Source organism: Mus caroli, unplaced genomic scaffold, assembly GCF_978045245.1.
Source record: "Mus caroli unplaced genomic scaffold, Mus_caroli_1 scaffold_1, whole genome shotgun sequence".
NCBI classification, from domain to species: domain Eukaryota; kingdom Metazoa; phylum Chordata; class Mammalia; order Rodentia; family Muridae; genus Mus; species Mus caroli.
This window is the reverse complement of record NW_028227256.1, coordinates 27,796,579-27,815,476: the sequence shown is the minus strand read 5'-3', so window position 1 is coordinate 27,815,476 and position 18,898 is coordinate 27,796,579. Positions and strand designations below refer to the sequence as shown.

The window sequence follows — 18,898 nt, the reverse complement described above, 5'->3', positions numbered from 1 at the left end:
CAGCTATATAATTACTAAAGATTCTGAAAATACCTTTTTTTTTTTTTTTAATAGACCTGCCTTTCTTTTACCTTACTTGCTATTCCAATGTTCTCTTTTGTTTGAAAGCTGTCTTAATTTGGAGTACTTTTAGATTTATAGGCAAGCTGCAAAGCAGGCTGAGAGTCCTACATACCCTGTATATGGCTTTAATGCATGCATGTCACTGCTTTCAGATGTAGTATTAGTGCCTCTCCGAGCAAACAGCTGCCTCTTAACTGAAGCACACTTTACTCAGACTTTACCGGCTTTTCCAGAACTGTACTTTTTCTCTGCTTGTCAGTCCACATTGCACATAGATTAATGCAGCTATTTTAAGTTAGTTAATATTTTGGTAGTTAACATTGGTTTTCTAATTAGCAGGAATTATTTTTAATGTGCATTTTAAATTTTGTGTTAGTCTTGGGCTGCACGTGGAGAGACCATCTTTTTGGAGATGCTGGACATAGGTGCTGGGAACTTCTGCTAGAGCAGTACGTGCTTTAGCCAAGCCCTAAAAGCTAGCTCTTCAGCATGAGTTATAGTTGATACTACGTACTTAAGAGCTGAAACCAATTTCTTAGATTTTACACTTGTGATAAATGTTATTTTCAACATAGCTTGAGTGTTGGTTTGCTGTCCACTGTTTTGCTATTTTTTTCTTTATTGAATTGTGTGCAAATCTAATAGGACCCACTTTAAGAAAGTAGCCTCATTAGTTTATATCAATTTCCCTTAAAATATATTCCATAGAGTACTAGTATAGTTCTATGGAAATTGTGGTTTTTGGACCCATAAATTTGGGCATCTTTTTGTTTTCTGTCTGAAAAGATTCTCATCTGACTGGTCTGCCAAGGTGTCTCGTGGAGTGGTAGCTGCATAGTAAACATTTGATGAGAAAAGAAAAAAATATTGTTAAAGAAATGCAACCTTATTTATTATACACAATCTTTTTTAGTGTTGGATCATAGGATCTTGACAATGTTTCCGAAGTCTAGTGAAGAACCATACTGGAAAATTCGACCTATCTTAAGGAGTTTAGTGTGCTTAATCCTTCTTAATTCGTCTGTCTGTCTGTCTCTCTCTCTCTCTGTCTCTCAAATCACTCACTTTTGACATGGGAAATATGTTGTTAAAACAGGGTCTTATTGACCCAGGCTGCCTTCAGGATCTTTATGTAGCCAAGGCTAGCCTTGAATTTGTGGTCTTCTTCCATTTGAAGAATGATAGGATATTTCTAAACTATTACAATAATTAAGATTTAGGACATTTCTGTCATTCCTTTAACTTTGCATTTATTCTTCAGTCTTTCGTCCTAATCTTCAGCCCCAGTCACTAATTGGCTGAGAAATTGTTTTTCAACAGCCTTCAATGAGTCAAGTCTTTGTAGCACCTAAGCTCGGTATTAAGTGTGAATAGGTATTTAGGTATGGACTATGGAACTGGATGACTTTGAGGAAGGCCTTTCAATTATTTAACTACATTTTCCTTGTTAAACGAGCATATTATCGAATTCTTTTTATCATTGAGGATTAAGTTATACACATGCAGATGAAATGCTTACCAAAGTATTGCATATAATATGTATTCAGTAGCTTTCTATGGGAACTGCACACCTCCCTTTTTTTAGACAGTAATTTAGCTTGTGGGCCAGGCTGGCCTCAGGTTCCTGACCCTGCCGACTCCTGGGCTTACAGGTGTGCAGCACCTCACCCAGCTTTTCCTCTCATTTTTAAGCAGGGAGATTTCAAGCCAGGTTAAGAAAGTTTTGGTAGATTTAAAGTTATTGTAAAAAGCTTTGAAAATGTAGAGCACAAGATATTGTAGGTGATCAGTGTGATTTTCTAACTGGTTTAATTTTATCTAAAACCATTCATAAAAATAATTGTTTTTGATAATTGAGGCTCCTTGGAATAACTTTGGCTGAATGCTTGTGTGTTGGTAAAATTGTATGTTGGTAGACTATTTGGACATGTGTGTAAATCCCACATAACTCACTAAAATAAATTTCAGTATATGATGTGATTGTTTTCTTGTCATTTATCTTGTTTTCTCCTACAAAAAGACCCATGGAGAAAGTGTGTGTATGTGCACAGCTTTGTGCATGTGTATATAAACTTGTGCTTTCTTGGGTTTCTTGTGTTAATATTTCTTTTAATTCCACAGGGGTGGGGTTGTCTCTCTGTGTTATGTGTGAATAATTTTAATGCTTTGTAAATAAAACAAGGCTACTCAATGGTTTTTAGTAGTTGTGGACCATAATTTAAGTAATTGAATTTTAGCTATTTTATGTGGACTCACTGTAAAAGCATTGTTTTATTCTTTATGAAAATGTTATGGTTAAAACACAGTCTTATGGTTGAAACAATTCTTTCAGATATGTCAAAAGAATGAACTATATAATTCTAAAAATAAAGAATTTAGTAAGACATTTAGTAGGATTTCTGGTAAGATAATATCCTATATGCATGGTAAACAAAGGTCATTCAGTAAAAATTTGATTCACGTTTCCAAATGTATATTCTAAAAATCAGTGAGGGTTTTTTGAACAACAAATTCAGAAGTGTGTTCTTAGATTCAAAATTATTAAAATAATTTGGTATTAGGTGATTATTTTCAATTGATAGCTTTATTTCTTATGGTATTTTTTTTGTCTTTCTATAGGGTTGAAAGACACACAGAAGTCTTCATGGATATAGTTGATACATTTAATCATTTAATTCCTACTGAACACTTAGATGATGCCCTATTTCTAGGATCCAACCTGGAGAATGAAGTCTGTGAGGATTTTAGTACAAGTCAAAATGTCTTAGAGGACTCGCTGAAGAACATGCTCAGCGATAAGGATCCTATGCTAGGATCTGCAAGTAACCAGTTCTGTTTGCCTGTTTTGGATAGCAATGATCCCAATTTCCAGATGCCTTGTTCAACAGGTAATTCTTACTTTTTTTTTTTTTAAGTCTGCAATTTAAAATAAAGACTTTTCAGCAGCATCTTTTTTCCTTTTCTTTTTTAAGAATGAGTGTAGTGCATTTAGGGTTCTTTCCTTTAAATTTAGAGTCTCTTTTCTAGGCATCAGTTTAGAGAATTTCAACTACATTTTCTTCTAAGCAGTGTACAGAGTTATTGTCAAGGATGTTATAGATGTAGGTAGAGTGACCAGGTAACTTGGCACTCAGAATGGGATATTTGTGAGGAGGAAAGGGGTTGCTATTAATAATTATGTCTTTAGAACATGTGAAAATTGGGACTCATGCTGGAAAAAGAGGTTGTCTGGCAAATGGGACAGTGCCATACAGGGCCTGCTAGAGTGAGGAATGAAGGCTGAATTGACACATCTTCAGCTTTCATAGTTTTCTTGGTTCTAATCACAGAGACTTTGATACTTTGTATGTCTATTGCAAAGCCAGACCAAAAACTATGCTGTTCTGTACAGTAACTACTAGCCAAGTGTAATATTACCGTAAATTAATTTAGTTTCAGTTGAGATGTGCTGTAAAGTGATATCCACATTAAATTTTGGATATTTGATATGAAAGAAGATTGCAAAGTATCTTATTAACTTCTTCATTATGTGGTAAGGTAATAATTTTAAAGTTATTTGGTTAAATGAATGATGAAAACTAATTTGCCTATTTTTTACAAAATTCTTTTTATGAGGCTGTCTGGGTCTCAAGTGTTGCCTCAGGCTAGCCTCTACTTTCTGGGCTCATGCAATCCTTTTGCCTGAGTAGAAGATTACTGTGCCTGGTTTACTTTTTCTACTGGTATTTACCTATTTATTTACTTACTTGAGATTGAACCCAAGGCCTTGCACATGCCAGGCAAATAACCCATCACTTGTCAGGTCTGAGCCTAGCCTGTAGTTTTATTATGTAAGTGACTTCTTAGACATTGAAACACTCATGTGCTTTAAACGGTTAGAAAGCACTGCTCTCTAGTCTGTAGTTGAAGCAGCTGAAAGAGTAAGGAGTAACTTTCTGTCAGGCTCAAGTATTTTTAATGAAGTGTCTTTAGAATTGGGTATAATGGTGAATGGCCATAATCCCAGCACTTGGGAAGCTGAGGCAGGAGGATTTTAAGATCATGGCCAGACTGAGTTCCATATTAAGACCCTGTCTCAAAGTCAAGAGAACCCCTGACTCCTTCCCAGAGTAGTTCACAGGTTTATGTGGTACTGGTTTGTGCTAATGACTTTATACTACTCCTGAAATATGTTTTCAGTGTCTTTACTATTTGTTTTTAATATTTTTGTCCAGTATTTTAAATTTATATAGTAACTGAATGTTTCGAATGTCTGGATTGCCATTGACTCAGATCATGCTGCCTGAAGACCTCAACACTGGTTACTAGGACTCATTTCAGTCACTCCTTAATACTCAAGTGTTTTGAATTGACATGTTGTTGAAGGTGTATCTCTGAAATGATTTGTATTGTGTTGTTATCGCATAGGTCATTTTGTTACTTGTATTACAAGTGTTTTAACACTTTACAATTATTTCGTATATGTGGCTATGCAACTTTTATTTTAAACCTTGGTGCCTGTGTCTGTGGGTAGTTACATATCTTTCCTGTTAAGTACTTTGATAACCTTTGTTTTTCCATATACAATTGACTGGTTTAGTCCACAATCAGGAAGACCATTTCATACCTGTGCACATGTTGGAATTATAGTCACCACTGATAATGTTTTGAAGGATGTGGAATCAGTATGGTTAGCATTTTACTTGACAGTTGTACTTACAAAACTCTGACTCATTAGTAATCTTAGTATTTCTGTTGACTCTATGAGATATCTTTTTAAATGATAATTTCTGTTGATGTAAAATTTTTTACTGATGTAAAAAGGCTTCAGTTTTAGGGAACGTTTCTTTTCTAGTTAAAGCAATAAAATTCCTTTCTTGAAATATGTATTTTTGAAGATTGTATTATACTTGTTAATAATGCTTAGTCAAAATATTCTCATTAATTTGTTGGCTGTATTTACCTTAGGTCTATAGAATGAACTTTCATATTCATATGTGTATGATACATACTTTTAAGTCATGCAGGAGAATCGGAAAGACATTACAGAAACGGTAAAGCCCCTTTTAGGATTGTTTAAATTTCACTATTTGCTAAGCAGTTAGGGGATTTGGTTCATGGCTCTTTTTGTCTTTTGAGCTTGTTGGTTTAGTCAAAAACCCACTGGTTTTCTAATGATTCCAAAATGGAAAACATTTTTTAATTTTTATTTTGGAATAATACTAAATTTAGGAGACTTTCAAAGAAGTAATCTTAACTAGAATCTAATGAAAATGCCTTATGGAGAGTAACTTTTCCAGCTATTCATAAATTACTTTGAGTTTTTTTGTTATGAACATGACATAGGTTTTTACTGATGGTCTTGATGGGAGGTAAGCAGGAACAGAAATGTCCTGTCTGTGTTTCTTAGGACAGTGAAGACTGTAGACTGGTTATTTTGTAACTTTCCATTTTTTTAAGTGCTGTAAAAATAGCAAATGGAGTAAGTGGAATATCTTTTTCTCTGTTGTACTGAACCTGGTTGTCTCTGTGGCTATTTAGAGATTTCTTGTGTTGTTGACAGAGTTTGGTGGTTTGTATTTTTGTTATCTATAGGAACTCATGCCTGTAATCTCAGTGTTTGAGAGGCTGAGGTAGGAGGATTGTCAGGAGTTCCATGCTAGATTGGGGTAGATGGTAATTCCAGTCCACTTAGGAACACAGAGAAAGATCCTGTTGCACCAAAATCTTTGCTTGTGCTAATTTACTTCTGAGCAGGGTGCTGGGTTTATAGTGACTTAGAAGTCTCTTAGCAGTAGTATGATTTAGTACCACTTTTGGCAGTTTCTTTGTAAGATTAGCATATTTATGCATATTCATAGATTAATGTGGTTTCAGTACTTATACACAGTGTGTGATGATCAAACACATCCTCTTGGAGACAGACTTGTGTTGACAAATTTCTCATTACTTTATTCCATATCCGCATATTCTCTCTTTGGAGCTTTGTAATAATTGTTACTTTTTTTTTTTTTTTTTTAACATCTTTTTTACTCTGGCTTTTTATAAAACTTGTTCTAAAGTTTTGCTTTTTTGATATATATTGCCATATTTTCTTTAAAAATTGAATTGTGAAAGCTGTTAAGAACATTTTAAATGGCATCCTAGTGTCACAGGGACAGTAGTTTTCCTCTGTTGCATGTAACTATGAAAAAAAACAATCCACGCTAAATGCCAGCTATGCAGTAACGTGATCTCCTCTCCCTCATTGGGAGCTGCAAGGCTGGCTGTCACAAATCCCTGTGACCCAGGAAAATCAAAACTGCAGAGGCTTGTAAATTATCAGTTAGATTTATAACAGTAAATTCTCAACCCACACAACATCCACACAAAGAATAGTTGATATTGATATAAGCTGCCCACCTAGATTGGACAAATTGCCCTATATTATTCTATGCATAGTTACCTGTGGCTATTTCAAGCCACATAGATGCTGTTTATCCTCTTCCTCCATCTTTCTCTGTCCTCCCATCTGTCCCTTGTCCTCTCTCTATAAAACTCCTAGCCCCCTGCCTCCCTTTTCCATTGCCCAGTCACAGGCTCTAGCCTTATATATATAGTTCGCTTGACCTTACCTATGTACAGACAGCAATTTACATTCCTCTGCATTTATTTTTCCTTTGCAGTAGTGTTGGGAACATTCCCCAAATGTTGGATTGTTTTGGTGTTGATCTTTTGATGGTAAGTAGGAAATTTAGTGGAGTTTTACTGTGGAATAATGGATCGTTAGTCAGATCGTCTGTAGTACCTTGGGGAGCCAGTAAGAAGCAGAGTGAGAAGCCTTTACTAGTAAGTAGCATCTGTGCTGTTTTCTCCTTTTATTTCAGGTTAGGGAAAGGTTTTCCTTGTAAGTCAGTGCGTGGGTATAAGCCTTGTTAGATAATGAAGTTGAGGGGGGCATCTGTTTTATTCAGAGTTTAAATGTTATTTAGTCTCTCTAAAAAATGTACTCAGTATTGCTTAACTGACTATCTAGGTATCATATCCTGGCCACGTTGATGAAAATTAATCACCATTTCAAGGCACCAAACTTAACAACTGTGTTAGCTCACTCCTAAGTTACTGCTTCGTATTTGTTGTCAGAGAGTTATTTCAGTCTCAGGAGTTTTGGGGCAGTGTTTTAAAGTGAGCTTTTGGGCAGAGGCAGTTTATGAAGAAAGCCCCTAGTTCCTTTTCTACAGAGGATGTCTTTGAAGGTAGCTGATAAATGGTTAGTGCCTCCATATTAACGTACCAGGTGCTAGGTAGAAGTGATTTACTGGACATATTTCATTACATCTTAGGAAACCTTAAGAGCTGTAGCTGTACACACAGTAACTATGTCAGTTACTTTTCTATTGCTGCAGTAAAGTGCCAGGACCAAGAGCAATTTAAGGAGGAAAAGATTGATTTTGGCTCACAGTTGCAGAGTGATGATTGGGAAGACCTGACAGCTGAGGGCCAGTATCAGATGCCAGCTTATCATCTGACAGCTGCATACAGGAAGCAGAGAGGAGACCAGGAAGCAGGGGTGAGACTTTAAACACCCAAAGCCTGCCCCAGTGATATACTTTCTCCAGCAAGGCTACAGCCTTGGAACCAAACAATACTGTTGACTGATGACCAAGTGCGCAAACACTTGGGGGTGGGGGTGTTCATTCAAATCACAGCACTTATCAACAGGTTTCTATTTCTTTCTATATTGTTATTTATCAGGTTCATTAATAAAAAGCCACCATACACTTTGGTGTAGTATCTTAAGTTTTCTGCTGCTTATATAGTTGAATGCTCTTATAATCAGGACTCTAAAGCTGGTTCTCAAATTTCATTTGGTTTTATTTTCAATTAGGATAGAGTTTTAAAATATGTTTTTTAGAAGGATAAAGAGACTAGTTTTTTTTTTAATACTGGGTTTAGGGGAGATTAATAAAGTCTGCAATAGCTTATTCTTATAAGGGGATGTTGGGAGGAAAGATACATACAGAACAATTAGCTTAGTGATTCAGTTGATTGTGCAAATAGATGCTCTTAAAAATATGCAGTTAATAAGTACCAGGGGGTACTACAAGCTGCCCAAAATGTTATGTGTCAGACAGTTGTTATTTCAGGGTAGAGGTCTGCTGTCCCTGAAACTGTCACAGTCCTGCCTCAGCCTTCCAAAGTACAGCATTTTTGTTTGTTTGTTTGTTTAAAGTGATGTATTTTGAGCTGTATTCATTTGTTGAATGTGAGTTTTGTGCTAGGTCATTTACCAGACTACAGATACACAAAAGTGAATAAAAGAAAATTTGCTTCCGTTATTATGGAGCTTAGCCTTTAGTAGAGAAATAGCAGCTTTGATGACTTGAGTATATTTTATAAGGCAGTTATGTCTTTACATGCCTTTGTTGGAGGAGATAGTGTAGCAGTGGCTCGAATGTTCCTGAGCTGTGTTGTTAGAGCAGGAATTCCTGGATCATTTCCTACAGTTGGGATGTCAGCTAGCAACCTTGAATGATAAAGTTCCTTATCACATCCTTTATTCCAAAGAGGTGATAGGTCCATTACAAAAGCAATAAATAAATATATCACCCCTGTTTATTGCTTTAGATCACTTTTGATGCAGATATCCAGCTAAGGTATTCTTGGGTGTTATTGTGTGAAACTGGAAGAGGTCAGAGGCACCGACTATTATCATAATCTGGGTTCTTTTCTGCCACAAACAAGACTGTTTGTCTTGGTAGTCTTGTGTATTGTGTCAGCAGCCACGAATTAGGCAGGACCTGGTTTGTAGAAAAGTAGAGTCAAATCCTAGCCCCTTTCCACAGTGTAACATTTCTGTGTTTAATCTCATATATGCATTATGTATATCCCATATATACATTAATCTTACATTACATGGCTTCTTCACATCATTAACAAAGACAAGAATTAAATGAAACAATTTACTTCTCTGAATGTGTGTGTGTGTGTGTGTGTGTGTATATATATATATATATGTTATTCATACAGGCAGTAGAGAAGTGGTTACTTAGTAATCTTTACTTGAAAGAAATAAAAGACAAGACAGGGTGTTGGACCAGGAGGCCAGACAGTGAGCAGGTGTCCTGTAGGTGTGTTGCCAGTGTGTGGCGTCTGACCCTGCTGTAGATTCTCACAGAAGCATAGAAATCTTCACGGTAAAAAAAACAAAACCTAGTGCTTTGAGTAAAATTGTTTTGGACACTAAACTAGAATTTCTGTCCAGAGTTTTATTTTAATGTGTAATAAATGGCACTCTTTAACAGTATACTTTCAGAGACCATAGGCTTTATTATCTTTTGAACATAGATTTTTTTTTAAAAATGTCTCTCAGTATGTCCCCATATAAGCAGTACTATGGAACTAATGAAGAGTAACTAGTGTAACCCAATCTCAAGATGGGTTTTTAAGTTCTTTTCAAACAGCCTTTCCTGGATGGTATGTGATACTGTTTGTTATCTTTTGTCATGGAAGTGAGATTGTAGGAATTTAAAGGGGTTGAAACGGTAGTTTGTTTAGCTAGGAGTTTGCTCTCTTGTCCTTAAGGAAGACAGGGCCAAGAAGTGAGCTGAAAATTTCTGTATCATGCCCAGCATTGGAGAGCAGAAGGGCTTGTTATGTTGGTCATGTAACTTGGCCCTGATTTTTGTTTTACAACCCAAGTTTAAGGTGATAATTTACAGAGTAAGTTCCTCTTTGGTTGAATAATTATCCTTGGGGCTTTCTTCAAGGTTAAGCAGCATTATAGAGTCCTTGCTACCATCTTCTCCACAGTGCTGCCTGCTGCTTCTGGAGTCCTTATGCCTTGGTCTTTCTCCTCATACTCCGATTTTCGGTCTTTATCTATTTAGTTGGAGCGTCTTCCTAGAAGATTTCTCAGCTGAAGCTTCTGTGTTCATACCATGCTTTGTTGTCCATTCCTCTCTCAAGTTCTCATGCTTTGTTACCGACTTAAACTTTGTGTAAATGTGTTACGGTAGTAGAAGAGGAAAACTGAAGTCATTTAAAAAAAGTTGGTTAAAGTCCGAGGGTATCTAAAATGATGGCATTGTTGAATGCTAAATTGTTGTAGGCCCTTTTTCTAATAAAGCTGATTTCTTGTAACCACTCTGAAGATCAGGATGAAGCATATTCCTGGTGTGGTTGTGTATCTATATGAGATGGCAACTCCAATAATAAAATGTGAAAAGAAAAGGGCCCCCTTGTGTGGACAAGATCCAATGTTTATTAGAGCATACTGAAATTGTGATATATACAATGATTATATTTGACAGCTTTAGTCTTTTAGTCGAAAGTATGGTTGCTGGGACCACAACCCTCCTGCATCTGCCTTCCAGATACTAGCACCGCAGTACCTGGCTTTAGTCTCATTCCACCCCCCTCCTTTTTTTGTGAGTGCATTTACTTACACATGTGTGCATATAGGTATCTGCATGTTACTGCAGCTATCTGCAACAGTCATAGCTGTTAGATCTTCCTGGAGCTGGAGTTATAAGTGGTTGTTAGGCACCTGTTGTAACTAGGAGTTGAACTTGGGCCTCAAGGAAGAGTACTGCATGATCTTTACCACTGAGCTATCTCAAACTCCCAAATTTATTTTTATACTCTGTATTCTCAACTTAGAATTTAAATAAGCTTATCATACTTGCATATACTGCTTTAAACATTGACACTTAACATATTCAGAGCTCCTAGTATAATTAAAAGAGAATATTCTAAGTTAATTGTTTGGTAATTTTGTATTTATACATGTTAATGTGGAATTTATTAGGATTGTGAGGGCCAGTGAGATGGCTCATGGGTAAAGGAACTCACTGGCAAGTCTGATTACCTGAGATCGTGGAGCACACATGGTAGGAGGAGAGAAATAACTCCCATCAGTTGTCCTTGACCTTTGCTTGCATACTACACATAGACATGAAGTAAATATAATAAAGACAAAAAAATTTATAGGCACTGAACTTGGTGCTCGTACTCTGGCTGAGGCAGGAGGATTGCTGGAACCTAGAGGTCAGCATGGGTTTCACAGCTTAAAAAACAAACAACTCGTTTTCCAAATAAAACTTCTCCCCAGTGAAGAACAGCAAAAGAATGTGGAACTCGTGTCTGTGTGTGGGGGCAAAGGGCATTTTTGAATAGAGTAGCACCTAGTCTATGATGCTCTTTTTTAAAATTTTACAATTGTTTATTATCCTTGTGGTTGTGAGTGGGTGTGAGTACCATGGTGGGAGGGACGTGGTTGAGGGTGACTTGGTGTAGTCAGTTTTCTCCTAAAGCCTTTCTGTTCATGGAACTCTTTGTCATGCTTGCATGTTAAATGTTTTTATATGCTGAGCTATTTCTGTCCTTGCTTGCTTTTTTATGTGAAGAATTCATGAGGTGTTTTTCTGAACTTGCTTTTATGTTGGTCTAATTGACTCCATAATTATTAATGTTTTTCTGTCAAGAAGAACAATGAATGATAAAGATCTTTAAGTCCTTTGTTAGGTTTGAAGGATGCTGAGCAGAGCCTTGAGCAAAGATGGAGTGATGTGGGGACTGGACTCCAGCAACTTGCAGGGGATTCTTGTCTCGGGCCTTGTACCGGGCCTTGTACCTGCTCATTTTCTCTGTTCTGTGGTTTCATGTACCTAGTTGGGTTTGCAATTTCTTTGTAGTGGCAGGTTCTGTTTCTAAAGAAGGAAAGCCTTGTTGATGACCTGGATTTTACATTTCAAAAAGTTAGACATTCCCCACTCTCCTACTGACTCCACCAGAAACAACATCTTGCAGCCTTTGTTCTTTCCTGTGTCTGTTGCTGTTGTGGAGTTCCTCCAAAGTTCTGACTGACTTATGGGGTTATGTGGACTCAGAATATTTGACCACAGTTTTAGTAGTGCCAGGTTCACCTGAGAGTGGAAATAACTTCATTTAACATTGTGCGTCTTGTGCTTCACAGTCTAGAGAGTAATTGTCACATCGGTAGGAAGGTAGGTTGGGAAATGTAGTCTCTGTGAGGGACATGCACCCAGTTACAAGATTGGCTGAGTGGTCTTGAGCAGTCACTAGTAGCTTCAAGCTTGCCTGCCACTTACTTGTGCTCTGCTTCTTCCCACTCCCGAGTCATTCAAGGTGAGTGAAGTACTTGGCTAATTTCCAAGTTGACCCTGCTTCACTTGTCTAAGGCTTTTATGCTGGTTCCAGTTTTCACCTCTTTCATGAATCATAAGCATTTATCTTCATTTGTTATGACTTAGGGAGAAAGTGAATTATTGTAGTGTTTAACCTTGAAGATGTGTGTCAACATTACTGCTTGCTTTCTTGAGGCTTCATTCTTTGTGGAAGTGTCAGTGTGGGGAGAGGTGTGTGCAGGTGTGTGTGCGTAACTGCGTGCATGCATAGACCAGAGGTCCATGTCAGGTATCTTCCTTGGTTACTCTCCACTTGTTTTATAGTCAGGGTCTCATATAGTGCAGGATGTCCTTAAATTCACTAAATAGCCTAGTGATACTGAATTCCTGATAGTTCTACTTCTACCTCCCAGACTGTTGGAGGGTTAGACATCCACTGATATACGGTGTTTGCTGTGGATTACTAAAATGTCATCTTTATGGAAGGGACTAATATGACTTATTGCTTAGATCTTTTCATAATGGAAGATGCCATTGTGTTTGTAATACCAGTCTCATTTGTAAAACATTAAGCTTGCTTTGTAAAATAAAAATGCTTAATTCATCCTTAAAAGTAATAACTTCTTTAAAGCCCTTGCTGTGAATTAAAACTTGCTGTGGTATATCTTAAAAGTCATTTCCCATTCTATTAGTGCAAACAATCTTACTGTTTATAATAAAATTTTAAAATCTAGAGAGCACTATATTAATAATGCAATGTGGAGGCAAACATGTTCTTAGGCATCAATTTTTCTCCTTTAGGAGTCTTGGTTCTTTGTGTTTCTCCAGGACATGGTGTGGCTGGGACTGTTCCCCCAACGGTTCGGGTGTTCCTTGGATTAAATAATTTTGATTTAGATTTTCGGGGAAGGTAAAAGAAGTTTTTCTTCTAGGTCATTGATTATCTAGTTACAGATACTCCCGTCAGGTTAACAAGACATTAAAGCTGCTGTAGGGGGAGCAGAGAGCTAGCTTAGCAACTAAAAGCACTTGCTTGCTCATAGGAGCATCTGAGTACAGTTCCCAGCTCGTAAGTGCCTGAACTCCAGCTCCAGGCAGCTGAAGCCCATCTTGCTTCTGAGGACACCCACACTTGCATGAACAAATACCCTCACACATACATACACAAAATTAAAAATAAATCTTTTTAAAAATGTATATAAGGGATTATATAACTGATATTTTATTTAAGGTATGATTTTAGTGTATTCTGGCTTCATATATTATTCCCCTGAATTTTGCTAAATAATTGACATTGACTTTAAAAAATGTTGATATAGATATTTATTTATATATATAAATTTTTATTGTGTGTGCGTGAATGCATGCACATGCATGTGCCTGCTTGTGCCATGTTGAGCATATGGAGATACGGAAGTCAGAGAAAAACTTTTAGGAGTTGCTTATGTTCGTCTGTCATGTGTGTTCCAGGGATTGAAGTCAGGGAGTCAGACTGGGAGGCCAGCACCATTGTTAGCCATTCTGCTGGTGTAACATACTGTACCTCTCCTCTTTTTATGAGGCAGGACCTCTCTGACTCTGTAGACCAGACTGCTCTCAAAACTCATGGCAATCCTCTTGCCTCTGCCTCCCAAGTGTGGAGATTAAAGACACCTCTGCACATTGAGATTTACAGTACCTTAGAAAATGAGATTTTAATTAAAATGACTGAGTTTTCGAGTGTAGGCACTGCTGCCCCACAGTGTACCTGTCAGAGCATAATTTGGGAATCTGTCCCTGCTACTTCCAGACTCTAGGCTAGTGGGCCTGTGAGCTCTTAGTTTATGTTCCGAATTCCATCCCTCATCTCTGTAGAGATGCTGGGGTGTAGGTATATGTCACCAAATCGCCTTCATGTTAGTTTAGTGGTTCTTTTCTTTCACTTAGTCTTTTCAACTTTTTATACTTCTTTTAAAGTATACCTACTTGCATATCTTTTAAAAGGCCATTATAAATGTGTTTTACAGTAAAATGGACTGGAAATCAAGTATATGCTATTTTGATATCTAGATAAGGATAGTATTTATTTTCTTAAAAAGAAAGGTTTTTCACTGTAAATTTGTATTTTGAGGTTTTCATACATAGTGATAATGATGGTATAGTGTGTACACAGGTGCCTTCTGTTGGGACTCACCATTGTTAATATTTGGTTCTGTTTGCTTTACTCATGTATGAAGTTTTCGAGTTCACCCACTGCAGCTGTACGATATCTTACAGGAAGGACTCAGGAACAATTCTGTACCTAAATGGTGACATAATATTAATGTAGTTATCTATTCAGGTTCAAGTTTACTACTTGTGCCCAAGTTATATTTTTCATCTTGTTTATTTAAATCAGGTACATGTATAACATTTCTGAAATCACTCTTTTATTGATAACTTTTTTTCCTTTTTCTTTTTTGAGGCAGTTTCAATATTGTAGACTGGCCTGGAACTCCCTTTGTAGTTGAGGATGGCTGTGAACTTTTGATAATCCCTCTCCACCTTTCAAATTCTAGGATTGCAGATATGTGCCACCCCCACCCCCATTTTGGTTCCCCTTTATCCAGGGCTTTTTGCATGCTGAGCAAGAACTCTACAGACCGAGTTGCCTTATCCATCCTTAGCCTTCAGGTCAATGCTTTTTGAAAACAATAAGACTTATCCCAAGAATGGGCTACATTACAGCCATTTTGCACTGTTTGACGGAGGTGAGGTGATCTGGCTTGTCGTATTCCTTTACTTTCTTCAAAGTGAAAGTGAGGATTAAAAGCTTGAGTAGAGTTCAGGTTAAATATATTTACAAGAGTTCTTCATGGGTGAAACTTCAGTTAATGTATAATGTAAAGAAATCTTACTGTGTTTGATTGTGGAACTCTTTATGTTAAATTGGTTTACTAGGCTACAGTGATGAAAGAGAAATCTCTTCTTTAGGACTTCACTATATCTTGCATTGGTTACTATCATGCATGGTTACTCCCAATTTCAATATGAAAGATTTCCTGATATGCAGTGTCCCCAAAATAAATTCATAAAAAAGAGGTTAGTTTGAAAATTAAGTTGTTGATAGTGTTTGCTTAAAAATATTTTCTAGCATTAGGATCAATATTGATAATAAATTTGATGCAAACAACTGGGATTGGTGAATAGTGTTCACTACTCTCACAGTAGTGAAGATAACACACAATCTGAAAACCATAGCTTTGTTAGGATGGATACTCAGTTTCTCATCAGATTTCCCTTTAATGGGTTCTAAGCCTCCATAGGCAGTGCTTGCTGGCATCAGTTATAACCACTGACTAGTTTCTCGTTATTTTAATTCATGTGTATTTGCTGAATTAAATTACTAAATTAAAATTTCTTTATCACCTACAAGGTAGTGTGCAGTTCTTATAGATGGGACTGTTGAAAAGGACAAACAGCATTCAGTCAACAATTTCAGAATTGATGTTGGTGAAATAGTTATATCCAACATCGTGCCGTGGGCCTCCTATCCTTTTTGATTGTCACAAAGATTGTGGATCTAAAATATGTGCAGAATGTCTTAGCATGGACATAGGGTCCTGTGTTCCGTTTGAGTGCTTGTTTTATAGGGATACATCACCATACTTGGTTCTGATGGTCAGGGGTTTCCCTCTTTTATACACAGATTATCTCTCCTGGAGCCAGTTTGATATATGTTAATGGTTGTTAGCCATGTGCATTACTGTTGTAGAAGTAATGCTCTTTGATTATTTTAAAATGGGAGGCTTTTGTTTTTGCTTTGGCCTCAGCCACATTTTATTTTTTCTTTACTGTTTCATGCATGGTTACTCTCAATTTCAATATGAAAGATTTCCTAATATGCAGTGTCCCCAAAATAAACTCATAAAAAAGAGGTTAGTTTGAAAATTAAGATGTTGATAATGTTTGTTTAAAAATATTTTCTAGCATTAGGATCAATATTGATAATAAATTTGATGCAAACGATTGGGATTGGTGAATAGTGTTCACTACTCTCACAGAGATGCTCTTGTGACAATTGTGGAAATTATTTCCACATAAATTTTTAGTAAACTAAGAGTTCATTATGAAGTAGCATATTGAAAATTTTGCTTTTAAATGCTGATTTAGTTGTTTTTGAAAATACATTCTCCTCCCCCCCACCCCTCAACCCTGACACACGCACACACGGTGATAGTGATCCTGGCCATAGAACACAGATCCTTACACATGGCAAGCAAGTGCCCCACCACCAAGCTGTATCCACAGTGCCTTTGTAGCATTCTTTTGTTTTGTTTTGTTTTTTGTTTTTGTTTTCCGAGACAGGGTTTCTCTGTATAGTTCTGACTGTCCTGGAGCTCACTTTGTAGAACAGGCTGGCCTCGGACTCAGAAATCCGCCTGCCTCTGCCTCCCGAGTGCTGGGATTAAAGGTGTGCACCACCACCGCCCGGCTTGTATCATTCTTTATTAGCAATATAGTTAACTACTGTTTTACTAGGTAAGGCTTCTGGTCCTGGTCTTTCAATCAATTAGGTCCAAGATAAATGTACTTGGGTAAAAGAATCATGATTGAATGATACATTTCTCACATTTTTCATAGTTTAGAACATTATTTTTTATATTCCATTCATTTTTCTAGTTGAAAGGCTAGCAAACAGAATTTAATAGAAACATGTGGAATAAAAATTAGTTGTTGGCATGTAAAACTGTAGAATTGAGCATCTTAACTGAAATGAACCTGATAAAGGAGTAATATATGGTACTCAGAAAGTACTAAAGTTATCAGGATGTACTGACTTCCAAACATATGATGTAGATTGCACAAGATGTGAATAGTTGCTTCAAAACTAAATGTACTCAATAATTTACCTTTTCCTCATGAAGCTCTTGCCCATATCACTATATTTATTGCAGTGATCAGGATTTTGTTGTTTTTCACATTATAAAATGTTTCTTAGATGGTGCCAACTTTCATGCAGAGTTGATTGGTTTTCTGTCAAGGCTTCTTCCTGTCTTTAATCTTTCAATGGTAGTTTTAAAAAGAATTTAGTTTCTAGACATTCTAAAGAAATAGTATCTGTTTTTGAGGGAGCAGGCTTTTACTTACTTATTTCCTTACATGTCTGTACCTTCTACTCCGTGTTTCCTTTGTGATGGGCTACTCAACACTTGTATAATTTAATAGAGGTATTTAATTCTTTTTGATTAAGTGGATTGAATCTAGAAAAACATAAAGGTTCTAAGTTATTTTGAGGTAGGTGATTGTAATCTGTGGTGTTTTGTGCTCATTAGTCCTTAAAATTGAACAGCACATACTTCTGCTACTGTTCAGACATTGATATTGTATCAGAAGGCATAAGCAAACTTTTTACCCTCATGGAGTTTATATTCTATGTAGTTGTGTTGTGCATTCAACCACCGAAGCCCTTTCCTGAGGTGGTGTTCATGGCTCAAGCTTTACTTGGTGGGGAAGAAATGTCTTTTAAGAGTTGAAGACTTTCTTTGTCTCTGTTTTCTTGTGTTTATGTCGTAGTGTATGTTCAGTTTTCACCACTATGGCAAATATCTTAGGTAGACAGCTAACACAGGGAAAATGTTTATTTTGGGTAAGTTTTGTAGGTTTCAGTCCACAATGAGTTGGCCCCTTTGCTTTCAGGTCTGGAGAAGCAACACATGATGGTTAGAATGTGTGGTGTAGCAAAAAGGCTCAGTTCATGCCTGGGAAGGAATAGGGTGAAAAAGGGACCTTCACCTCTAAACACCTTTCAAGAACACACTGAGAATTCCACGAAGACATTCCACTAGGCTTCGCCTCTTCAAGTTCCTACTGCCTCACCTTAGCGCCTTCCTGGAGACCAGGCCTCTGACTCATGGACATTAGGAAACCATCTACGATCCAAGCTACAGCAGTTACAGAACTAACTGGGACCTGATTCATTGAAATGAGACACTCAATGAGTAAAAATTATTTATGCTTCAATGAGAGGGCTGAGTTTTTAAATTTAAAGTCTATTCCTATTTAATGGTAACATAATTCTTATTAAATAACATTTCAAGCATTAGCAATGTACTGCTTAGTTGCATAATTCTATGTAAGGGATTAACGTTTGCTTTGACTTAAAAGTGGTTGATACTGTACTGTTGGATTGTTTTTTAAATGCTGTATACATGTCAAGTGCTATATTGTTTAAAGTGCTGGAGGATGCAGTGGTTATCTGATACAAGTTTCTGCCCTCATGCAGCTTACAGAGATAACTGTAAGATGATTAATTAGAGCTGTTTCTAACATGGTGTAAAAGTCATGGTGTATTTGAGTATGTTCCATGAAGTCATGATGTATTTGAGTATGTTCCATGAAGAAGTACAGCATTGGTAGCTGTGGAATTGGGTCATTTTTCATGTAAGTATGAAGACCTGACTTGATCCAGTATTTTTGATCCTGTTTTTTTTTTTTTTTTTAAAGATTTATTTATTTCATGTGAGTACACTGTTGCTATTTTCAGAAACACCAGAAGAGGGCATCAGATCCCATTACAGATGGTTGTGAGCCACCATGTGGTTGCTGGGAATTAACTCAGGACCTCTGGAATAGCAGTCAGTGCTCTTAACCACTGAGCCATCTCTCCAGCCCTATCCTGTTATTTTTCTATTGCTGTGTTGAAACACTTTGACCTAGGCAGCTTATAGAAAGAAGAGTTTATTTGTGCTTATTGTTAAAGAGGGAAA

General features: G+C 36.9%; 1 protein-coding gene across 9 annotated transcripts in view; it reads left to right on the top strand.

The window, feature by feature from the left end:
- Phf3 (PHD finger protein 3) overlaps window positions 1-18,898 on the top strand; it is a 64,838-nt gene that overhangs the window by 7,750 nt on the left and 38,190 nt on the right. For 4 of the 9 annotated variants that reach the window (XM_021158718.3, XM_029483345.2, XM_021158708.3 and 1 more), the window contains exon 2: window positions 2,683-2,951. The exons of 2 other annotated variants lie outside the window; for them this stretch is intronic. In XM_021158718.3, coding sequence (XP_021014377.1) covers window positions 2,708-2,951 — 244 coding nt within the window. In that variant the 5' untranslated portion in view covers window positions 2,683-2,707. Of the gene's footprint in view, window positions 1-2,682; window positions 2,952-6,709; window positions 6,763-18,898 lie in introns of those variants that run through there. 3 more of the 9 variants (XM_029483342.2, XM_029483366.2, XM_085836079.1) reach the window with 3 other exon arrangements.